Genomic DNA, 21006 nt, shown 5'->3' with positions numbered 1-21006 from the left:
TCCTGATTGAAATTCCAACTGTACCTTAGTTACCAAACAGGTACAATGTTCCCATTAAAACCATCAAGTATCACAGAGAACAAATTATATACATTTCCTTTCAAAAGCCACAGTGTAGATGATCAAACTATAAATGAATGCTGTTTCATGAGTACTACATATGAATGGAGTCATTTTAGAGTTAAAATAAGCAATCTCCTTTAGCAACAACTTATACATCAAAAATTATCTAAAAAATTACATTAAATAATAAAACTCAGTGTCAGCAAAGATTCAAAGTGTCATGATATACCACTGGTAAGAGTGAAAATTAGTACTGAAAAGTTTCCTTGGAGCGGAACCTAGCATAAATGAAAAAAATTTGTGTAACTGATAAATGTACAACTCAGCTTATAAATATTTGCAAAAAAAATCATGACAGGGATAGATAATTAGATAGATTATATGATAAAGTAAGCATACTAAAATGTTAGTTATAGGGTGGTGGGTTAAATGGTGATGGGGATTAGGGAGTTAGGGAGTGCACTTGTCATGATGAGCATAGGGTAATGTATGAAACTGTTGAATTACTATATCGTACACCTGAAACTAATAAAATGCTGTATATTAACTAACTGGAATTAATACAAAAATTTTAAAACATATAAAAAAGATGTTAATTATACAATCCAGATAGTGGGTATATGGGCATTCACTGTAAAATTCTTTCTAATTTTCCATTAATATAAATTTTTCATAATAAACTGATGGAACAATTAAATAAAAGTTTTTGGTAAATTTTAGCTACAAGCAATTAGCAAATGGGATTTTTTTTAAATAGTAAAATAGAGAAAACAACCTAAAGATACAAATAAGTGTTTTCATGAAACTGAATATTGTACAGCCATTAAAATTGAAGTAAACACTTGACAAATAAAAATTAAAATTTTATATGTTTTTAAAATATAATCCAATTGAATTTCTGTAAACAAATTATGCACATTTAAATATACCTATGTGTATATGTGTACAGAAAAGAGAGTGGGGGCACCTGGGTGGCTCAATCAGTTAAGCATCCAACTTTGGATCCTCTGCCTCCCTCTCTCTCTGCCCCTCCCCTGCTCACACACTGTCTCTCTCTCCCAAAAATAAAAACATTTTTTTTAAAAAATGTTAAAAAAAAAAAAAAAAAGAAAAAAGACTGAAACGTACACCAAGGTTTTAATGGTGCATTTTTTTTCTTTTCTGCCTATCAATCTTCTCACATCTTTTTAAAAATAAATGTTACTTTAGTAATTAAAAAAAACTTTAAATGGGGCGCCTGGGTGGCGCAGTCGGTTAAGCGTCCGATTTCAGCCAGGTCACAATCTCGCAGTCCGTGAGTTCGAGCCCCGCGTCGGGCTCTGGGCTCAGAGCCTGGAGCCTGTTTCCGATTCTGTGTCTCCCTCTCTCTCTGCCCCTCCCGCGTTCATGCTCTGTCTCTCTCTGTCCCAAAAATAAATAAACGTTGAAAAAAAAAAAAAAAACTTTAAAGTTCTGTTTCAAGTAAAGTAATGACATTATAACAAAGACATGCGAATTCCATTATTTTCCAGGGATACATAGTTAAATTATGTTATCTTCATCTAGACCACACTATAAACAATTACATATTCAACTAGAAACGGAAGTTCCACAAAGACAGAAATTTTCCTGTTAACTATCCCTGGTGCCCAGTGTCTTCTGCTTAACTCAGCTGATACTGAGTAAATATTCGCTGAATGAATGAAAAGGCTGATACATATATGTAAAGAAGCCTCTTTGAAAAATGGATGAATATAGGAAACCATGATTATGGTCTCATATCCAATTAATCCAGGAATTCTAAATTGAGTCCACAGGTAGACTTCAGGGATTCCAGGAAAGCAGATGAGAAAAAAAAGAGTACATTTTTATTTTCATACTATCCTCTAAATGAACTCTAGCCTTTTCTTCACTTATTAATGTAAACAAAAAAATCACAATAGTTTAGCAGTACATGTGATTTTGTAAACAATGGAAATCAAAGACAATTTCTTATAATATCACTGCTGTTGCAGCTATCATGAAATTCCATTTCTGTTCATCAGTATTCATTACATTCACAACCAGATCTTATAATGCATAAAAGAGGCACATATATTTCTAGAACAAATGTATAATGGCACATTACTTACACCTAAGAAAGCTAATCCAAAGCCAACAGCAGGGAAGATGGAAAATCAACTTGATAATCACTACAAAACTCCTCATAGGCTCACATATGTCTGGCATTGAGGGCAAGGATGGCATTAAAAACACCAGAATTCTTTAAAGTGTACTTAAGAAGTGGTTAACCACTCAGATCACCTACCCATGACTGCACAGCCTGATCTTGCCCACTCTCTCACAATAGCAAAAGACTGGAGTAAGTAAAACACAGGGTTTTTGGACTGAGGTACACCATGCATAGCTCAAAGCAAAATCATACTCCAGAAAATGTGGGGATGACATGAAAGTTTCTAAGGTGAAAATGAAGAAATTCAAATAAAGAATTCTGTAAGATGTTCCAGGATTAAAAGATAGGGACTTCTGGACTGAAAAAGCACATTCACATGTCCAGCACAAATGACAAAAACAAACCAATGACAAGGCAAATCACCATAAAATGTCAGAATTAAAGGGTATAAAAAAAAGATTCTACAGACTTCCAGTGACATATTTCATATAAAAGACTGCTACTAAAAAGGCATCAAACTTCTTAATGACAACACTGAAAGAAAGCAATAGAGCAATGCCATCAAATTCTCAAGGACAAGTATTTCAAACCTAGAATCCTATGCTCAGGATTGAGACTATGAATTAAGTATGAGTATAAAAAGGAGACATCTTCAGACACGCAAGTTCTCAAAAGATTTACCTCCTATATATTCTTTATCAGGAAGCTACTAAAATCTGTGCTCTACAAAACAAGAATACACCAAGAGAAAGAAGATATAACATCTAGGTAACAGGATATCTAATACAACCACAAGGTGAGGAAAACCTTAAGGATAATGGTGAAGGTTAAGATACTTTGATGACCACTAACGCAAGAGCACTTGTATACAAGAAGTCCAATGTGGACCCTACAGACTATGCCAGGCAAATCTGCTACATGAAGATATATATTAACTAAGTATCTACATATAGATATACTAATGCAACTGTGGAAAAGCTTTTGACTCCATTCATGATAAGACTATAAAACTCAGTAAATGGGGTGCCTGGGTGGCTCAGTCAGTTGAGTGTCTGACTTCGGCTCAGGTCTTGATCTCAGTTTGTGAGTTTGAGCCCCACATTGGGCTGACAGTTTGGAGCCTGCTTTGGATTCTGTGTCTGCCCCTCCCCCACTCGTGCTCTGTGTGTGTCTCTCTCTCTCTGTCTCTCTCTCTCTCTCTCAAAAATAAAATAAAAACATTTAAAAAATCATAAAAAGTCAGTAAACTAAATGGGATGAGAAGATTAATTTCAAGAACCACAAAATTCTATAGAGAAAAAAGGCAGGTATGTAATTATAAAATGTAAATACCAAATACTTAATCAAAATTATGGAAGAATTATGTTGGGAGGATGAGTGAATAGGAGACCGGGAAGGATAAGTAAGCTAAATTCTCATCTTCCATAGCAAGGAATCTGCCTAGATGGTCTAAAATGGATAAACCAAGAAAATACAGATAGGCTTAGAAGAGTAATGCTTCCTTCTTCTGGAGAAAGTTCAATTAGTCTAATTCCTTATCTCTCCACTGACTAGTTTGTGTTTAATACACTGGATATGTTCAGCTCATCTCTATCCTTCTTCCCCCTGGAAACAAACTGCCCACAGCAAACAAGCATGCACTTCTACATTTGCAAGGCCACTCTGCTGGTGTGGCTGAGTTGATGATGAGTGGGTCTGCTGGCCAACCTCCAGAGTTAACAAGCCCATTCTGCTCCATTTTAAGCAATATTCTCCAATCTAGCCTTTCTGAGTAATAAAGTTGACTTGATATTTTTCCTCTGTCCCTATTACCTTCTCTTGTTAATTTGTTCAGATCCTAGGAAGTAAAGAGGCCTCAACACTTAGTGCACCAACCAGGACCACTGAAAAAATACAGAGGAGTCTATACAGAAGGAGTGAATGAGGTCTCTGGTAGGAATGTAGACATTAGTTTGTATGAACAGGTTGGTAGAATCTCATGTCAACACACGTAAGTCACACTGCTGCAGCCTGCAAAAGAGTTTGAAGCTGATCACCTGGTATTTTGACTTATCAAGTGTCTTTTGGTTTTATATAAAAACAAGTGACTTTCCATAGAAGTAGAAGCAACATGGGCTTCAAGAGACATCAGCAGCAGGAGAGCCTCAGAAACTTATCAAAAAAGAGTGCCTCAGGGGATAATTACTGTCATTTAGTCTCACTGCAGAAACTGATGTTCTGTTTTAAACATCATCACTGGACATGATAGGCAAGACTGCATTTCCATCAGTACTTATTTGAACTAATCATCATTTTCCCAGCCGTAAGTATCCTAAGGTTCCAGACCATCCAATCACCGGAGAGTCAATCATTTTACCCAATATATTTCCCAGTTATGTTAATGTTGTTCAGATCTCTCAATGCTGCAATCATCTTGTCCATTGTCCATAGGAAAACATTGAGAGGGCATCAACCTATATGAATAGCCCTGTCACGATTCCCTAAATTTCATACAATTAGTCCTCTATCTAATAACTATAGAAGTTGTATATAACTCGTCTAAAAACAGAATTCTGTATTCAGAAAGAGAGTGCTAGAGATATTAAAGCTCTGGCCCTAGCAAAATGAAGAGATCTTGATAAGAACACTGGCTTTCAGATGAGACATGGAAAAGGTGGTACTATGGAGTAAGAACCAAACCCCAGTATAGGGACTATTCTAGATTATTTAAGTTAAAGACGCTGGACTTTTCACTAATCTACCACATTAAAGCATATGACTGAGTATAAACAAGATCAAAATCATCATCCAGTAATAGTAATGCCTTTAAAAAAAATTAACCTGCAGCTTCTAGTCCAGCAGGTAAGGAATTTAGAAGTCACCACTCCAGGGGCACCTGGGTGGCTTAGTCGGTTGAGCATCCAACTTCATCTCAGGTCACGATCTCATGGTTCCTGAATTTGAGCCCCGCGTTGGGCTCTGTGATGACAGCTTGGAGCCTGGAGCCTTCTTCGGATTCTGTGTCTCCCTCTCTCTCTGCCCCTTCCCTGCTCACACTCTGTCTCAATCTCAAAAATAAAGAATTTTTAAAAATGTTTTAAAGAAGTCACCACTCCATACTAACAAGAAAGGAAAAAGCTTAACTGAAAAATCAATAACTCTTCTTACAGAAGTGAGGTTACAAGAAAAACCAGTGTCCCCAAAACTGGAGAGACAAAAAGGTGGACACAGAAAAACAACTTGCCAGAGCAGAAACCCACTAGAAGACACCTCTACCGGAACCAATGCTAGGGTAGGAAACACTAAATTATAATCCATCTCCTCCTATCTCAAGTAAATAATCTACCCCCATTATTCTTATCCCAGCAAAAATCAACACCTAAAGGATCTACAAACATCTCAAAATTATCTCCATATTACTTCCCACCTTACCAAAGAACACTGTGAAATGATAACAACTCATCACCAGGTAAGAATACCTATCTGGTTGATGTTGACTAGATGAATATCAATACTTACCTTGGCTGGATACTGGAAAACTGCTGCCTGAAGGCCTTCCTAGGTAATGGAGATTATTAACCTTGTGGAATTTTACCTCCAACCACACCTCTCCATTTTCACTCAACCTGCCCTTTATTTCTACTTGAATCTGGCACCCATGTCAGGTGCAATCCTAACTCTCACTCTTCACTCAAGTAAATGGTCTTAGTAACCTAAGATATAGAACCCAAGTTTGTCATTTAAGAGGTTTTGAATTTTGGGGCGCCTGGGTGGCTCAGTCGGTTAAAGCGTCCAACTCTTGGTTTTCCCTCAGGTCATGATCTCACAGTTTGTGAGTTCAAGCCCCACATCAGGCTCCAAGCCAATAGCTCTGAGCCTGCTTAGGATTCTCTCTCCCTCTCTCTCAGTCCTTCACCCACTTGCATGTGTGTATGTGTCTGTCTCTCTCTTTCAAAATAAAGAAAGAAAAATTTTTTAAAAGAGAAGTTCTGAATTTTTATCGACATCAGTTCAATATCTGGCTACCCATGAAAGGTAAAAATCAGATAAATAGTAATAGAAGACCCCTCTCTAACTCAAGAAGAACAATAATATATAAAAGGCACTCAGCAGTCAACCCTGAAGGAAAGTGTTTAATGAAAGGCATGCTGCTGGTCACTCCATCACCTAAAAAGAAGCTACTCCATCCACCCATTAAGCCATGGTTCATTTTCACATGTGACAGTAATCAGGAGTACAAATGGACGGAAGTAAACAAATGTAACAGAAAATAGATTGCCCTTGATTAATTCTCTTCTTCTTTATAATAATTATTCAAGATTATTCACAAAGTTGCTCTAAAACATCCGAAGGTATTTTTCAAATTTTTCTATAAAATGTTGGGAGGTGATTTTCCTAGCATCTCAAATTTTAATTAAAATATTGCATACTACCCTTGAGCATTTATAAAAGAGAATTTGTTTTAAGAAGCCATCTGTTATTACCAGGTTATTTTTATAATTAAAAAAAAAAACACACCTTAGGAAGAATATACTTCAACGGACAATGAATTTAGACAACTGAAACCACAAAACTGGTGTGGGATAAAAACAAGATTAGGTCTTCCAATTTCACATGAAAGTTGCTCAAAAGCAGTATTAAGAAAATATTTTTAAAATATGCTGCCTAAACTAGAAAAAGAAAGTTATTCCTTCTACTTTCCATTCCCAATGTGTCACTGCTGTAATTATTATCCACATGCAAATGAGAACAGTGAATAAAACTCAATCCATATCAAAAATGCTATTTCAACACCAAAACACACCAAAAAAACCTTTGTCACAACTAATGTTTCAACTAAGAAAACACTGTGATTAAAACTTTTTCAACTTCATTTTTAAAACATAGAAAGCTATTAAGTGTCCATCAACAGATGAAAAGAAAAAATGTAGTTTATACATACAACGGAAAATTATTCAGCCATGAAAAGGAATGAAACTCTATTATATGCTACAACATACATGAACCTTGAAAACATAAGCCAGACACAAAATATTTACTGTTGCATGATTCCACTTATAGGAGACAGCTAGAATAGGCCTAGAATTCATAGACTCAAAACAGAGCTTACTAGGGCATGAGGGAAAAAGGAGGAATAGAAAGTAAATGTTTAACTGGTATGGAGTTACTCATTGGAATGATGAAAAAGTTCTAGAAATAGATATTGGTGATAATCACACAATATTCTATTCTTAATGCCACTGATTTATATGCTTCAAAATGATTAAAATGGTAAATGTTATGTATATTTTATCACAATGAAAAAAAGGAACACATTGAAATAGCAAATGTCAACAAAACTTGAGAGAAAAAACTGCCAAGAGGCAGGGATGCTTGTTCCCAAATCTGTTTTTTCTAACTGTAAGTTTGATAACACAATTGCATTAAGAAAAATAAACTGACTTCAATGAGAAGGAAAAAAGAAAGCTGTAGCTATAAAAACTAGGTTGAATGTTTGCATTCAATGAAAGGAAGCCATAAAAAGCTGCTGTCATATTAGTTTTGGGTAAGACAACCATATGGTCCAACCTAGGATGGTTTGCCTTATGATCTCTTTACTTTAAGATGGTGCCAAAGCAATACACATTCAGCAGAAACTATTCTTCAAATTTTGAACTTTGATCCTTTTCTAGGTTGGCAGTATGTGGTAAGATACACTCTCATGATGCTGGGCATGAGCGGGGAACTGCAATTCCCAGCCAGCCATGTAATCATGACAGTAAACAACCTGTACACTTAAAATCATTCTGTACCCATACATTCTATTTTTCACTTTCATACAGTATTCAATAAATTACATGAGATATCTGACACTTTATTATAAAATAAATTTTGTGTTACATGATTTTGCCCAAATGTAAGCTAGTGTAAGGCTTCTGAGCAAGTTTAAGGTCAGCTAGGCTGTGATGTCAGGTAAATTATGTATACTAAATGCATTTTTGACAGGGTATTTTCAATTTACAACAGGTTCATTGAATGCAATCCCATGGTAAGAAGAGCTGTACTGGAAAGATCATATTCTAAATTAAGATGCACTCATATTCCTCTGTTAGTAGTTTTAAGTTCCTGTATCACTTAAATGAAAAAAACAACTGAAAATCATGAAGGTGACACCATTGTAATAGTTGAACCAAAGGAAGTCAAAACTCTAGCCATTTCTAACTCAAGAAAAAGGCTTTAACCCTATATCAAAAGACTCATGAATGAATTACATTTATATTGCTTTTTAATTAAAATGTTTATGACACACACTGATTTTTGTGATTCCTTAATTTCATTGATTTTCAGTTAACTGACCAACTTCCATTCTCAGGCCCATCATCAGGCTTATAATGAATTATAATAATGCCTACCTATACCTCACAGAGTTGCTGAGAAGATTAAAAATGACACTGCACATAGAAATGTTAATTAGCATACTGCAAGGCATATAAAAGTGCTTAATAAATGTTGTATATCATTATTAATCATTATTAATGGGTAAAGAAGGAAGCTATTAGAAAACTATTCATTAGGATCCATGGGAAAGGAATGTTTTAGAAATGCTATACAGATGAATTTCCTGAAAAAAAAAAAGCCTCTTGACATTTATATAAAAGCTGTACATTTCTAGTTATCACATGATTCAGAGATCAAAAAATTGAAAGAGAGTATTAGCTCCATACCTTCCTAGCTATGTGAACCTGGGCAAATAACTTACAAGAGATTCCATTTTTCATCTTGAAATACCACCTCAGTTTTGTTGTGAAGATTAAATTGTGTAACATATATAAAAAGAACCCAATATATATTTACTTCCTTTTGCCAATTGTGATGCTAATGTAGGAAGAATACCTAAAATATCCTTTAACTAAACACAACACATTTTGCCAAAAAAGGTTTTTCAAGATCTCTAGTTTTTCAGTCTTACTATTAAACATCAATCACCATTATGAGGGTAAAATGTGTGCCATGTCATCTGTAAAGTGGAGGGAATGAACTGAGTAGATTTAGTATGAATTCTAGACACCCCTGAATATGAGTCAGTCCTATCATTTACTACTTCAACCTCAGATAAATAACTGACAATCCCTCTATAACTGCTTCCTCATCTCAGAATAGATGTGAATCAAAAGAGAAATTTAATATGAACATGTAGTTAGAATGTATAAACAGCCTGACACATAGTACATGCTCAATATACACCTGTTCATTCCCTAACTGACTGAACATCATTGGAACATGTAAAGATAGATTAGGGGAGACTGACATTTTCCTTTATCTTACAGAAATTTTGAATCTAAAAACAATTAGATATTTTATTTTTTTCCTTTACTGTGATAAAATGTATAGAACATAAAAATTGCCATTTTAGTCATATTTAGATGTACAATTTAGTGACATTAATTACATTCACAGTGTTATGCAACCATCACCATGCCTCCTTCCAAAACTTTATCACTCCAAACACTCTACCTATTGATTTTTTTTTAATGTTTATTTTTGAGAGAGAGAGACAGAGCACGAGCAGGGGAAGGGCAGAGACAGAATGGGAGAAACAGAATCTGAAACAGGCTCCAGGCTCTGAGCTGTCAGGACAGAGTCTGACACGGGGCTCGAACTCGGGAACAGTGAGATCATGACCTGATGAGATCATGACCTGAGCCGAAGTCAGATGCTTAACTGACTGAGCCACCCAGGCACCCCAATGCTCTACACATTTAGCAACAAGTCCCCATTCCTGACTTCCCCTAGCCCCTGAAAACTCCTGTTTACATTACATCTCTGTGAATTTTTCTATTCTGGGTATTTTATATAAGTATAATCATACTATATTTGTTCTTTGTATCTAGCCTACTTAACTTTGCATATGTTTTCAAGGTTCATTCATGCACTAAGTAACATGTATCAGCATCTCATGCTATTACATGGTAAATAATATTCCATAATGCATATATATTTTCTGTTTACTCATTCATCTCTTAATAGACATCGGGTTGTTTCCACACCTTGACTATTATGAATAATGCTACAAAAACTAATAAACAAGTATCTACTTAAGTCATCTTTTTCAATTATTTGGGGTATATTTTGAGGGCAGAATTGCTGAGTCATATGTTAACCCCGTATTCAATCTTTTGAAGAACCACCAAACTGTTTTCCACACGAGGCACACCATTTTATATTCCTAACCAGCAATGTACAAAGTTCCAGTTTCTCCAAATACACAAAGCCACACTGCGTTATTTCGTTTTGTGGGTTTGGGTTTATTTACATGAGAATGGGTATAAACTGGTATCTCATTGTGGTTTTGATTTGCAATTCTCTAGCAGCTAATGATGTTAAGCTTCTTTTCATGTGCTTCTTGGCCATTTGTATCTCCTCTTTGGTAAGGTCTATTCAAGCATTTTGCCTGTCAACTGAGTTTTGGGGAGGGCTTCTGTTGATGTTGAGCTGTAATAGTCCTCTATATAGTCTACAAATTAAACCCTTTTCAGACACACGATTTGCAAATATTTTCTCATATTTTGTGGGTTGCCTGTTCACTCTCTTGATAATGTCCATAGAAACACAAAAGTTTTTAATTTTAATCAAGTCCAGTTTATCTGTTTTTTACATTTGTTGCTGTGCCTTTTTGGTGTCGTATTTAAGAAATCATTACCAACTTCAAAGTCCTAAAGATATACACCTATCCCTTCTCCAGAGTGTTATAGTTTTGGCTCTTAAATTCAGGTCTTTGACCCATTTAATTTCTGTATATGGTATAAATAATCAAATTTCTTTCTTTTGTATGTGGACATCGAATTTTACCAGCACTTTTTTTTGGAAAAGTGTTCTTTCCCCCACTGAATGGTCTTGGCATTATGGTAAAAAATCAATTGACTAAAGATGTGAGGGTTTACTGGACTCATAATTCTACTCCATTTTTCTATACATCTGTTCTTCCACTAAGTATCACACTGTTTCGATGACTATACCTTCATAAGAAGTTTTAAAATTGAGAAGTAGGACTCCTCCAACTTTGTTCTTCCTATTCAAAAATGTTGTGGCTGTTCTGGGTCCTTTAAAATTCCTTATGAATTGTATAATGAGTTTTTTTAATTTCTGCAAAACCACCAGTGGAATTTTAATGGGGATTACATTAAATCTGTAGATCATTTTGGGTAGTATTATCCTCTTAAAAATACTGTCTTCCAATTCAGGAGCTCAAGATGTCTTTCCATTTATTAGGTGTTTTTTAGTTTCTTTCTAATCTGTTTTGTAGTTTTCAGTGTGTAAGTCTTGCATGTGCTTCGCTAAATTTGCTCCTTAATATTTTATTTGTGAAGCTATGGTAAACGCAATTATTTTCTTAATTTCTTCCTTGGATTTTTCACTGCTAGTTTGCAGAAATGCAACCAATTTTTGCACACTGATTTTGTATCCTAGAACTTCACTGAATACTTTTATTAGCTCAGTTTTGGGAAGAGTTTTTTTAGGGTCTACTCTATATACAGTCAGAGCTCATTTTATTGTACTTCATCTTATTGTACTTCACAGTTATTTTTTAACAAATTTACAACCCTGTATTGAGCAAGTCTATCAGCACCATTTTTTCAACAGCATTTTCTCATCTTATGTCTCTGTGTCACATTTGGGTAAAATTCACCATATTTCAAACATATTCATTATTATTATACTTGGTATGGTGATCTGTGATCATTGAACTCCAATGTAACCATACCCATATAAAACAGCAGACGTAATTGATAAATGGTACATGTGTTCTGACTGCTCCACCAACTAGTTGTTTTCCATTTCCCCCACTCTCCTTGTGATTCTTGGTCTCAGGACCATGAGTTCAGCCCCACACTGGGCAAAAATCTTGTTTAAAAAAAAAAAAATTAAAAAAAATCTTCCAGAAAGGATTCACCATTCTAGACATCATTAAGAACATTCCTGATTCATGGGAAAAAGTCAAAATATTTACATTAATGGGAGTTTGGAGGAAGTTGATTCCAACCCTCATGGATGACTCTGAGGGTTCAAGACTTAAGCGGAGGAAGTAACTGCAGATGTGGTAGAAATAGCAAGAGAACTCGAATCAGAAGTGGAGCCTGAAGATGTGACTGAATTGCTGCAATCTGATGATAAAACATTAACAGATGAAGAGTTGCTTCTTATGGATGAAGAAAGTGGTTTCTTAAGAGAACTGCCAGAGCCACCCCAACTTTAAGCAACCACCACTCTGATCGGTCAGCAGCCAACAACACCAAGGCAATCAGCAAAAAGATTATGACTCCCTGAAAGCTCAGATGATGGCTAGCACTTTTTAGCAATAAAGTATTTTTTAATTAAGAAATGTACATTATTGTTTTAGACATAGTGCTATTGCACACTTAATAAATTACAATTAGCATAAGCATAACTTTTATATCCACTGGGAACTCAAATTCATTTGACTTGCTTTATTGTAATTTGCTTTACTGCGGTGGTCTAGAACCAAACCTGCAGTATCTCTGAGGTGTGCCTATATAAAACCATGCAAACTGAGATAGTTTTACTTCTTCTTTTCCAATTTCGAAGGCTTTTATTTCTTTTTCTTGCCTAATTACTCTGGCTGGAATTTCCAGTACAATGTTGAAGAGAAAAAGCAAAAGTGGGCATCGTGGTTTCATTCCTGAACTTAAGGGAAAATTTTTCAGTCATTCACCATTGAGTATATTAACAATAGTTTTGATATATATGGACTTTATTACGTTGAGGAAGTGTCCTTCCATTCCTAGTTTATTGCATGATTTTAACATGGAAAGATACTAGAATCACCAAATGCATTTTCTACACCAAGTAAGATGATTATGTGAGTTCTTCCTCCATTCTAGTTATGTGATATAGTACACTGATTGATTTTCATCAGTGGCTTGATTGAGCCACTTTTGCAATCAAGGAATAAATCACACTTGGTCATAATACATAATCCTTTTAATATGTTTCTGGCTTCTGCTTGCTATTTTTTTGACATTTTTTTGCATTTATACTTATCAAGGATCCTGTTCTGTAATTGTCTTCTCTGGAAGTGTCTTTGGCTTCAAAATCAGGCTAATGCTGGTCTCATAGGAGTTAGGAAGTACTGCTTGCTGCGTCTTAAATATTTTGGAAAAGTTTAAGAAGGGACGGTATTAATTCTTTATATGTTTGAGGAAATTCATGAGGGAAGCCATCTGACTTCTGTCTTTTCTTTTTGGAGAGGATTTTTATTACTGGTTCAATCTCCTTACTTGTTGTAGAAGATTTTCTACTTCTTCTTCAATCAGTTTTTGCCATTTGTGTATTTCTAGGAATTTGCCCATTTCATCTAGGCCACCCAGTTGGTTGGTGTATTGTTGCTCTTAATTTTCTTGTAGAACTGTTATTATTTCTATAAAGTTGGTGGGAATGCTCACGCTTAAATTTCTGATTTAGTGAGTTGAGTCTTCTTTGTTTTCTTACTCAAAGATTTGTCATTTTTGTTAGTATTTTCAGAAAAACTAGTTTTCTGTTTTCTGCTTCATTTATCTCAGATCATTATTTCCTCCCTTCTGCTAACTTCTTTTTCAAGTTCCTTCAGGTGTACATTTAGGTTACTAATTTCAGATTTTTCTTTCTTTGTAATGTAAGCTTTCACAGCCATGAAATTCCCTCTGAGCACTACTTTTGTTGCATCCCATAACTTTTTGTGTATTGTGTCTTAATTTTCATTCATTTCAAGGTATTTTCCAATTTCCCTTATCATTTCCTCTATAACCCAATGGCTGTACAAAAGTGTGTTGCTTAACTTCCACATATTCATACATTTTCGAATTTTCCTTTTGTTACTGATTTCTAGATTTGTTTCACTGTGATCACAAAAGAAACTTGCATGATTTCAATCTTTTCAACTTACTAAGACTTGTTTGTAGTCTAATCTTGAAAATGTTTCATGTGTACTTGAAAAGCATATATATTCTATTGTAGATTGTATTATATATGTCTGTTAGGTATAATTGGTTTATAGCACTGTTCAGGTCCTCCATTTCTTCGTTGATCTTCGGTCTGGTTGTTGTAGCCATCACTGAAGTGCAGTATTAAAGTTTCTAATTATTAATGGAGAATTACCTATCTCTCCCTTCAAACCTTTCCACTTTTGTTTCCTATATTTAGGAGCTCTGTTATTAAGTATATATATGCTTATAAATGTTCTATCTTCCTGAGAAATTGAAACTCATCAATATATAATGAGCTTCAGTGTCTACTATAAACTTGTTTGACTTAAAATTGATTTTTTTCTGATGATAATATAGCTACTTGGTTATTAGCATTTGAACAGAATCTTTTTTTTTTTTTACTTAAATTCAAGTTAGTTAACATATAGTGTAGTATTGATATCAGTAGAATTTAGGGATTCATCACTTACATGTAACACTGAGTGCTCATCCCAACAAGTGTCCTCCTTAATGCCCATCACCCATTCAGCCTATACCTCCACCCACCTCTACTCCAGCAACCCTCAGTCTGTCCTCTATAAAGTCTCTTATAATCTGCCTCTCTCTCTGTTTCTATCTTATTTTTCCTTCTTTCCCCTATGCTCATCTGTTTTGTTTCTTAAACTGTACATCTGAGCAAAATCACGTGGTATTTGCCTTTCTCTGACTTATTTCACTTAGCATAATACTCTCTAGTTCCATCCACATTGTTGCAAATGACAAGATTTCATTCGTTTTGAATGAAACGATGGCTGAGTAATATTCCATCATACATGTGTGTCACACATGTATCCATCAGTTGATGGACATTTAGGTTCTTTCCACAATTTGGCTATTGTTGACAGTGCTGCTATAAACATGGGTGCATATGCCCCTCTGAACCAGTATTTTTGTATTCTTTGGATAAATACTTAGTAGTGCAATTGTTGGGTCATGGAGTAATTCTAGTTCTAACTTTCTGAGAAACCCCCACCCCATGAGCTTTCCAGAGAATACATACAAATGGCTAACAGACACATGAAAAAATGCTCAACATCACTCATCATCAGGAAAATACAAATAAAAACCAAAATAAGATACCGCCTTCCACCTGTCAAAATGGTTCAAATTAACAACACAGGCAACAACAAATGTGAGCAAAAAGATGCAGCGAAAGGATAACCCTCTCACACTGTTGGTGGGAATGAATGGAGTATCTTTTTTCCATCCTTTACTTTCAACTTCATTCTGTCTCTATCAAAAAATGAGTCTCTTATAGACATGATAGGTACAGTTATCTTCTTAACCATTCTGCCAATCTTTGTCTTTTACAGTATAATCTAACTTTTTTTTTAAGTAGACTCCACACCCAATGTGGAGCTTGAACTCATGACTATGAGATCAAGAGCTGAATGCTTAGGGGCACCAGGGTGGCTCAGTTGGTTAAGCAGCTGACTTCGGCTCAGGCCACGATCTCACAGTTCATGAGTTCAAGCCCTGCATTGGGCTTGCTGCTTTCAGCACATAGCCTGCTTCAGATCCTCTGTTGCTCTCTGTCCCTTCCCTGCTCGCACTCTCTATCTCTCAAAAATAAATGAACATTTATTTGGGTTGCATGGGTGGCTTAGTCAGTTAGGCATCTGACTCTTGGTTTCAGCTCAGGTCGTGATCTCACAGTTCATGAGTTTAAGCCCCACATTAGGCTTTGAGCTGGTGGTGTGGAGTCTACTTGGGATTCTCTCTCTTGCTCCCTCTCTCTGTCCCTCCCCTGCTTGCACTGTGTCTGTGTCTCTCAGAATAAATAAACTTAAAAAAAAAATGAACGTTAAAAAAAAAAAAAATTGAAGAACTGCTTGCTTAGAGCAGCTGGCTGGCTCAGTTGGAAGAGCATATGACTCTTGATCTTGAGGTTATGAATTCAAGCCCCACATTTGGTGTAGAGATTACTTAACACCTTTAAAAAAAAAAAGTCACATGCCCTACTGACTGAGCCTGCCAGGTGCTCCAACTAATCTATTTAACTTAAAGTAACTACTGATAGGGGCGCCTGGATGGCTCGGTGGGTGAAGTGTCTGACTCTTGGTTTCAGATTAGCTCATGATCTCACAGTTTGTGTGTTCAAGCCCATCAGGTTCTGAGCTGGTGGTGGGACTCTTTCTCTCCCCACTGCTCTCTGTCCCTCCCATGCTCTCTCTCTCTCAAAATAAAATAAACTTTAAAAATTAAAAAAAAAAAAATAAAGTAACTACTGGCAAGGAAGGATTTACTTCTGCCATTTAGAAACTATTTGCTTACTGTAGGTCTTAAATGTTTTTTGTTCCTCAATTCCTCCATTACCACATTTTTTGTATTTAATAGATTTTATGCAGTATACCATTTGATTCTCTTCCCATTACTTTCCTACACATATTCAGTTATTTTCTTAATGGTTACCATGGAGACTACAATTAACATCATAAACTTATAATGCATAATCTGAACAATACCAACATAGTGTCAACAGTATACACGATGGTGCTATGTCTCTACTCCTTCTACTTACAGTATTATCATAGATTACACTTTTACACATTACGTGCCCATGAACATAGATTTATAATCTTCACTCTATACATTTGCTTTTCTTCAATCACATAGGAAAAAATGAGGAATTACAAACCAAAAGTGAAGTAAAACTATCTTTTATATTTACCTATATAGCTATCATGCTCTTTTTAGCATTTTGTGTAAAGCAGATTTACTAACGATGAATTCCTTTTTTTTTTTTTTTGAAGATTTTTTTTTTTAAGTAATATCTAATACCCAATTCAGGGCCCAAATCTACAGCCCCAAGATTAAGAGTCACATACTCCACTGACTGAGCCAACCAGGTGCCCCTTCCCTCACTTTTTGTTTACCTGAGAATATCTTAATGTTGACTTCATACTTAAAGAATAGTTTTGTCAAATATCAAATTGTTTGATATTTTCTCTCTCAGAACTTACATCAGCACACTGCTTTCTGGTTCCAAGGTTTTGCATGAAAAATCAATTGTTAATCTTATTAAAGATCCCTTGTATGCTAAGAGACACTACTCTTGTTGCTGCTTTCAAGATTCTCTATTTGTCTGTGGCTTTTGACAATCATACTATCATGTGTCTCATTGTAGGCTTCTTTGAAATTAATCTGCCTGGAGTTCACTGAGTTTCTTGGATATACAGATTCATGTCTTTCACATCAAATTTGGTACGTTTTAGTAATTATTTCTCCAAATATTCTTTCTCTTTCTCTCTCCCTTCTCCTTTTGGGACAATCATAATGCAAATGTTGTTCTCCTTAGTGATATCCCACAGGCCCTTCAGACTCTATTCACTTTTCCTCATTCTTTTTTTCTTTTTCTTCTCAGACACAGTAATTCACTTTGTTTCATCTCCAGGTTCACTCATTCTTTCCTGCCTACCCCTATCTGATGCTGCATCCCTCTAGAAAATATTTTAGTATCAGTTATTGTACTTTTTAGCTCCAGAATTACAATTTAGTTCCTTTTGATAATTTCTAGATCTTTATTACTATCTCAATTTTTCGATACATCATTTTCTAGAATTCTTTTAGTTTCTAAAACTTTTAGTTGTTTGTCCATACTTTCCACTAGCTCTTTGAGCATGTTTCCAAAAATTGATTTAAAATATTTGCCTATGGGGCACCTGGGTGGCTCAGTTGGTTAAGCTTCTGATTCCAGCTCAGGTCATGATCTCTCATGGTTCTGAGATCCATTTGTGAGATCCTTTGCCAGGCTCTGGGCTGAGAATGGAGCCTGCTTAAGATTCTCTCTCTCCTTCTGCCCTTTTCCCCCACTCCCGTGCACTCTCTCTCTTTCTAAAAATCAAAAATATATGTATTTAAAAAAGAGCCATGAAAATCTGAAGCAAACATCTAATCATAAATTTATAGGTTCCAAGATATCTTACATTCTAGAGAAGTTGTAGAGGTTAGGTAAATTCATGGTACTTGATTGGCATATTAACTCTTGTTCCTTAAAGGACTTTTTATTTTCCCTCTATTTCAATCATAGTTATGATCTTATTCTTACCACAAACACCCTTAACAGTCTGCTCAACTATTCATATTATATCATGTTTAAAAATACAACAGATTTAGTCAACTTTATAAATACACAGACCTCTATAAATGTCTCATTATAAAGTATAATTTGCCAACAGATTTCTATCACAAAAAAAATCATGCCATGTCAACAAAATTTATAATTTCCCGTTAAAGATTAATTTGTTCTAATACATATAAGAACTTCATTCCACTAGTGGGTGATTGTATATATAGCAGAAATGATCAGGACAGATACTAAAACAAATAACGGTGTTATTGCACAATTTGCCTTTGCAGACAGAACAGTCTCCCTTATACATTTTAGCATTTTTAATACATAAATTAGATTGACACACCCAGTACTGCTTAAGACAGAATCTCCCCAAATTCCTTCTAATACTGAGCTTTCAATTAATTCATATGTAATGTTTAAATTTAGCAATCTTCTTCTAAGTTCATTTCAGATCAGATTTAAATCTAGGACTTTGCCAATATTCTGCTTTTACTGGGAAGTGTCAGGACTACACCCCACTTCTAAATTTAAACTTTAATCCTGACAAGTTCTTGAATGAAATTATTAATTAGCTCTTTCTTTCAAAAATGTTTGTCAAGAAAACCGTAGCTGGAGTGGGAAACGTGCAGGGCCTCTGCCCTCACAGAGCAGGCCCCCTTATTCAAAGTCTTTTGGAGTGGGAAAGTCAAAAGATGGAAGAGATTTTGGAGAATCTAAGCTTTAAACCCCAGTTCCACCACTTGCTAAACATTAGGCGAGTTAATTAATCTTTCTAACCTTTAATTTCTCCCTTTACAAAATGAGTTTAATACCAACTATTTCACAAAGTTATTTCAAGGGTTACATGTTAAAATACAGTAAGTACCTAGTACAAAACTGGGAACATTACTAAATATTCACAAATCTAGAGCCTGGCACATAGAATCCATTCAATACTCATGAATGAATAATCCACTCTGAGACAAAAAAATTTTAAATGGCATTTCCAAAGGAAGTGTGTCAAAGATAAAATATAGTATTTTAATCCAATTATTGTTCCAAATATGGGTAATGAGCAGCTTTTACTTCATTCTACACTCCTTAATTTGGACTTTCATTTATGCTTTAAAATATGTATTTTAAAGCACATAAGCATATCATCTAGTAATGTAAAAGGGGAATTAAAAGTCAATTTTTAAAACCTCATACCAACCCAAAATGCATACTATTGGAACCTAAAGCCAAATTTGGTATAAAATTTAACTAACAAAAAAATAAATAAAATGGCTTGTCCCAGAAGTTCAGGCACTCACTACAAAACACACCAAAGTTATTTATCAATTTTACTGAACCAACCACCCATGGGTACAAAAAACAAGATGGCTTATTTTAGTCTCTGAGCATTATTTTTAACATATAATAATGTGTTAAAGTGTAGCTTCAAGCAAACATTTTGAGTTAATCAGAGTAAAACCATTTTATAGATGCTAATATTTACCTGTTTGAGTCCTTCATCAGTAAGTTTGTCCTGGTTGCCTACATGAACTTTCTGAAGTAAAGGACAATGAGAGGCAACCGCAATAATAGAAGTGTCAGAAAGCTGTTTACACCTGTAGGCTGTATACCTAAGAAGTCCAGGACACTTAAATGCTAGAACACATACGCCTGTATCAGACATACTGCGACAATCAGAAATGTTGATTTCAATTATATTCTGACTTCTTGATGCAATTTTTTCCAATAATTCATCAGTGACCTAGGAGGAAAAAGAAGGAATAAGTTTAAACTTTTGCTAAAAGTAGAAACGTACTTTCTATTCTTTTATTAAGTTTTCCCCCAATAAATAATAATTAGATTACAGCATGAAAACCACAATCAAAACAAAACCTTCTTATTGAATATTAAAGCATAACAAGAACTGTGGTATAGCATAAAATGCATACTTAGTCTTTGTTTCTAATTCCTAGAACAGAGCCTCCACAACTCTTGGAATTTCCTGATTGATAGGAGTGTCCTTTGTTATTCATAACAAGCCCCTTTTGACCACACTTGAGTTTATACTAATGAAATGACTTAAACGGGGGCCCCTAGATGATACCTTTACGATGAGGTCTGGTCACCAGAAAAACCATGTGATTAGAAAGTGGTAACTGTCAGCCTCAACCCCTGACTTCCTGGGAGGGTACAGGGGCTAGAGACTAGGTTAGAAAAACTTTTCAGCAATGAAAATTGAAGAGCTTCTAGGTTGGCGAACACCTTAAGGAGCCAGGGGGGTGACAGGCCCACAGACTCTATGGAAGCTCCACATCTTCTCCACCCCCGTAATTTGTCCTAGGCATCTTTTCCATTTGGCCAGTCCTGAGTTGTATCCTTTACAATAAACCAGTAAAAGTATTTTCCTGAGTTCTGTAAGTCATTTTAGCAAATTATCAAACCTGAGGAAAGACTAGAGGGAACTGTTGAAGTCACAGCTGGTCAGTGAGAACTACTGGTGACTCCTGGGACTCGTGAGGGGTGTATGAAGAGGGGACAGTCTTATAGGACTAAAGCCCATAATCGGTGAGGTCTGCATTAACCCCAGGAGTTGGTGTCAGAATTGCACTGAATTGTTAGATACCCAGTTATTATCAGAGAATTTTTTAGAATGAAAAAAACTCCACACATCTCGTGTCAGAAGTGGTATGGAAAAACACCAAGCAAAAATATATGTGTTAATTTTCGTTGAAAGCCTAAGATCTATCCTTATCAGGAAAGTTACT

The 21006-nt window shown here is 35.3% G+C and overlaps 1 protein-coding gene across 4 annotated transcripts in view; it reads right to left on the bottom strand.

Annotated features, from left to right (window-relative positions):
• Positions 1 to 21006, bottom strand: part of FBXL17 (F-box and leucine rich repeat protein 17) — a 497785-nt gene that overhangs the window by 454421 nt on the left and 22358 nt on the right. For all 4 annotated transcript variants that reach the window (XM_086686184.1, XM_086686253.1, XM_086686111.1 and 1 more), the window contains exon 3: positions 19746 to 20003. In XM_086686184.1, coding sequence (XP_086542310.1) covers positions 19746 to 20003 — 258 coding nt within the window. The remainder of the gene's footprint in view (positions 1 to 19745; positions 20004 to 21006) is intronic.

The sequence above is a fragment of the Puma concolor genome, chromosome A1 (assembly GCF_028749965.1).
Source record: "Puma concolor isolate L17-30 chromosome A1, mPumCon1.1.hap2, whole genome shotgun sequence".
In the NCBI taxonomy this organism is placed as follows: domain Eukaryota; kingdom Metazoa; phylum Chordata; class Mammalia; order Carnivora; family Felidae; genus Puma; species Puma concolor.
This window is presented reverse-complemented; position numbering and strand designations above follow the sequence as displayed.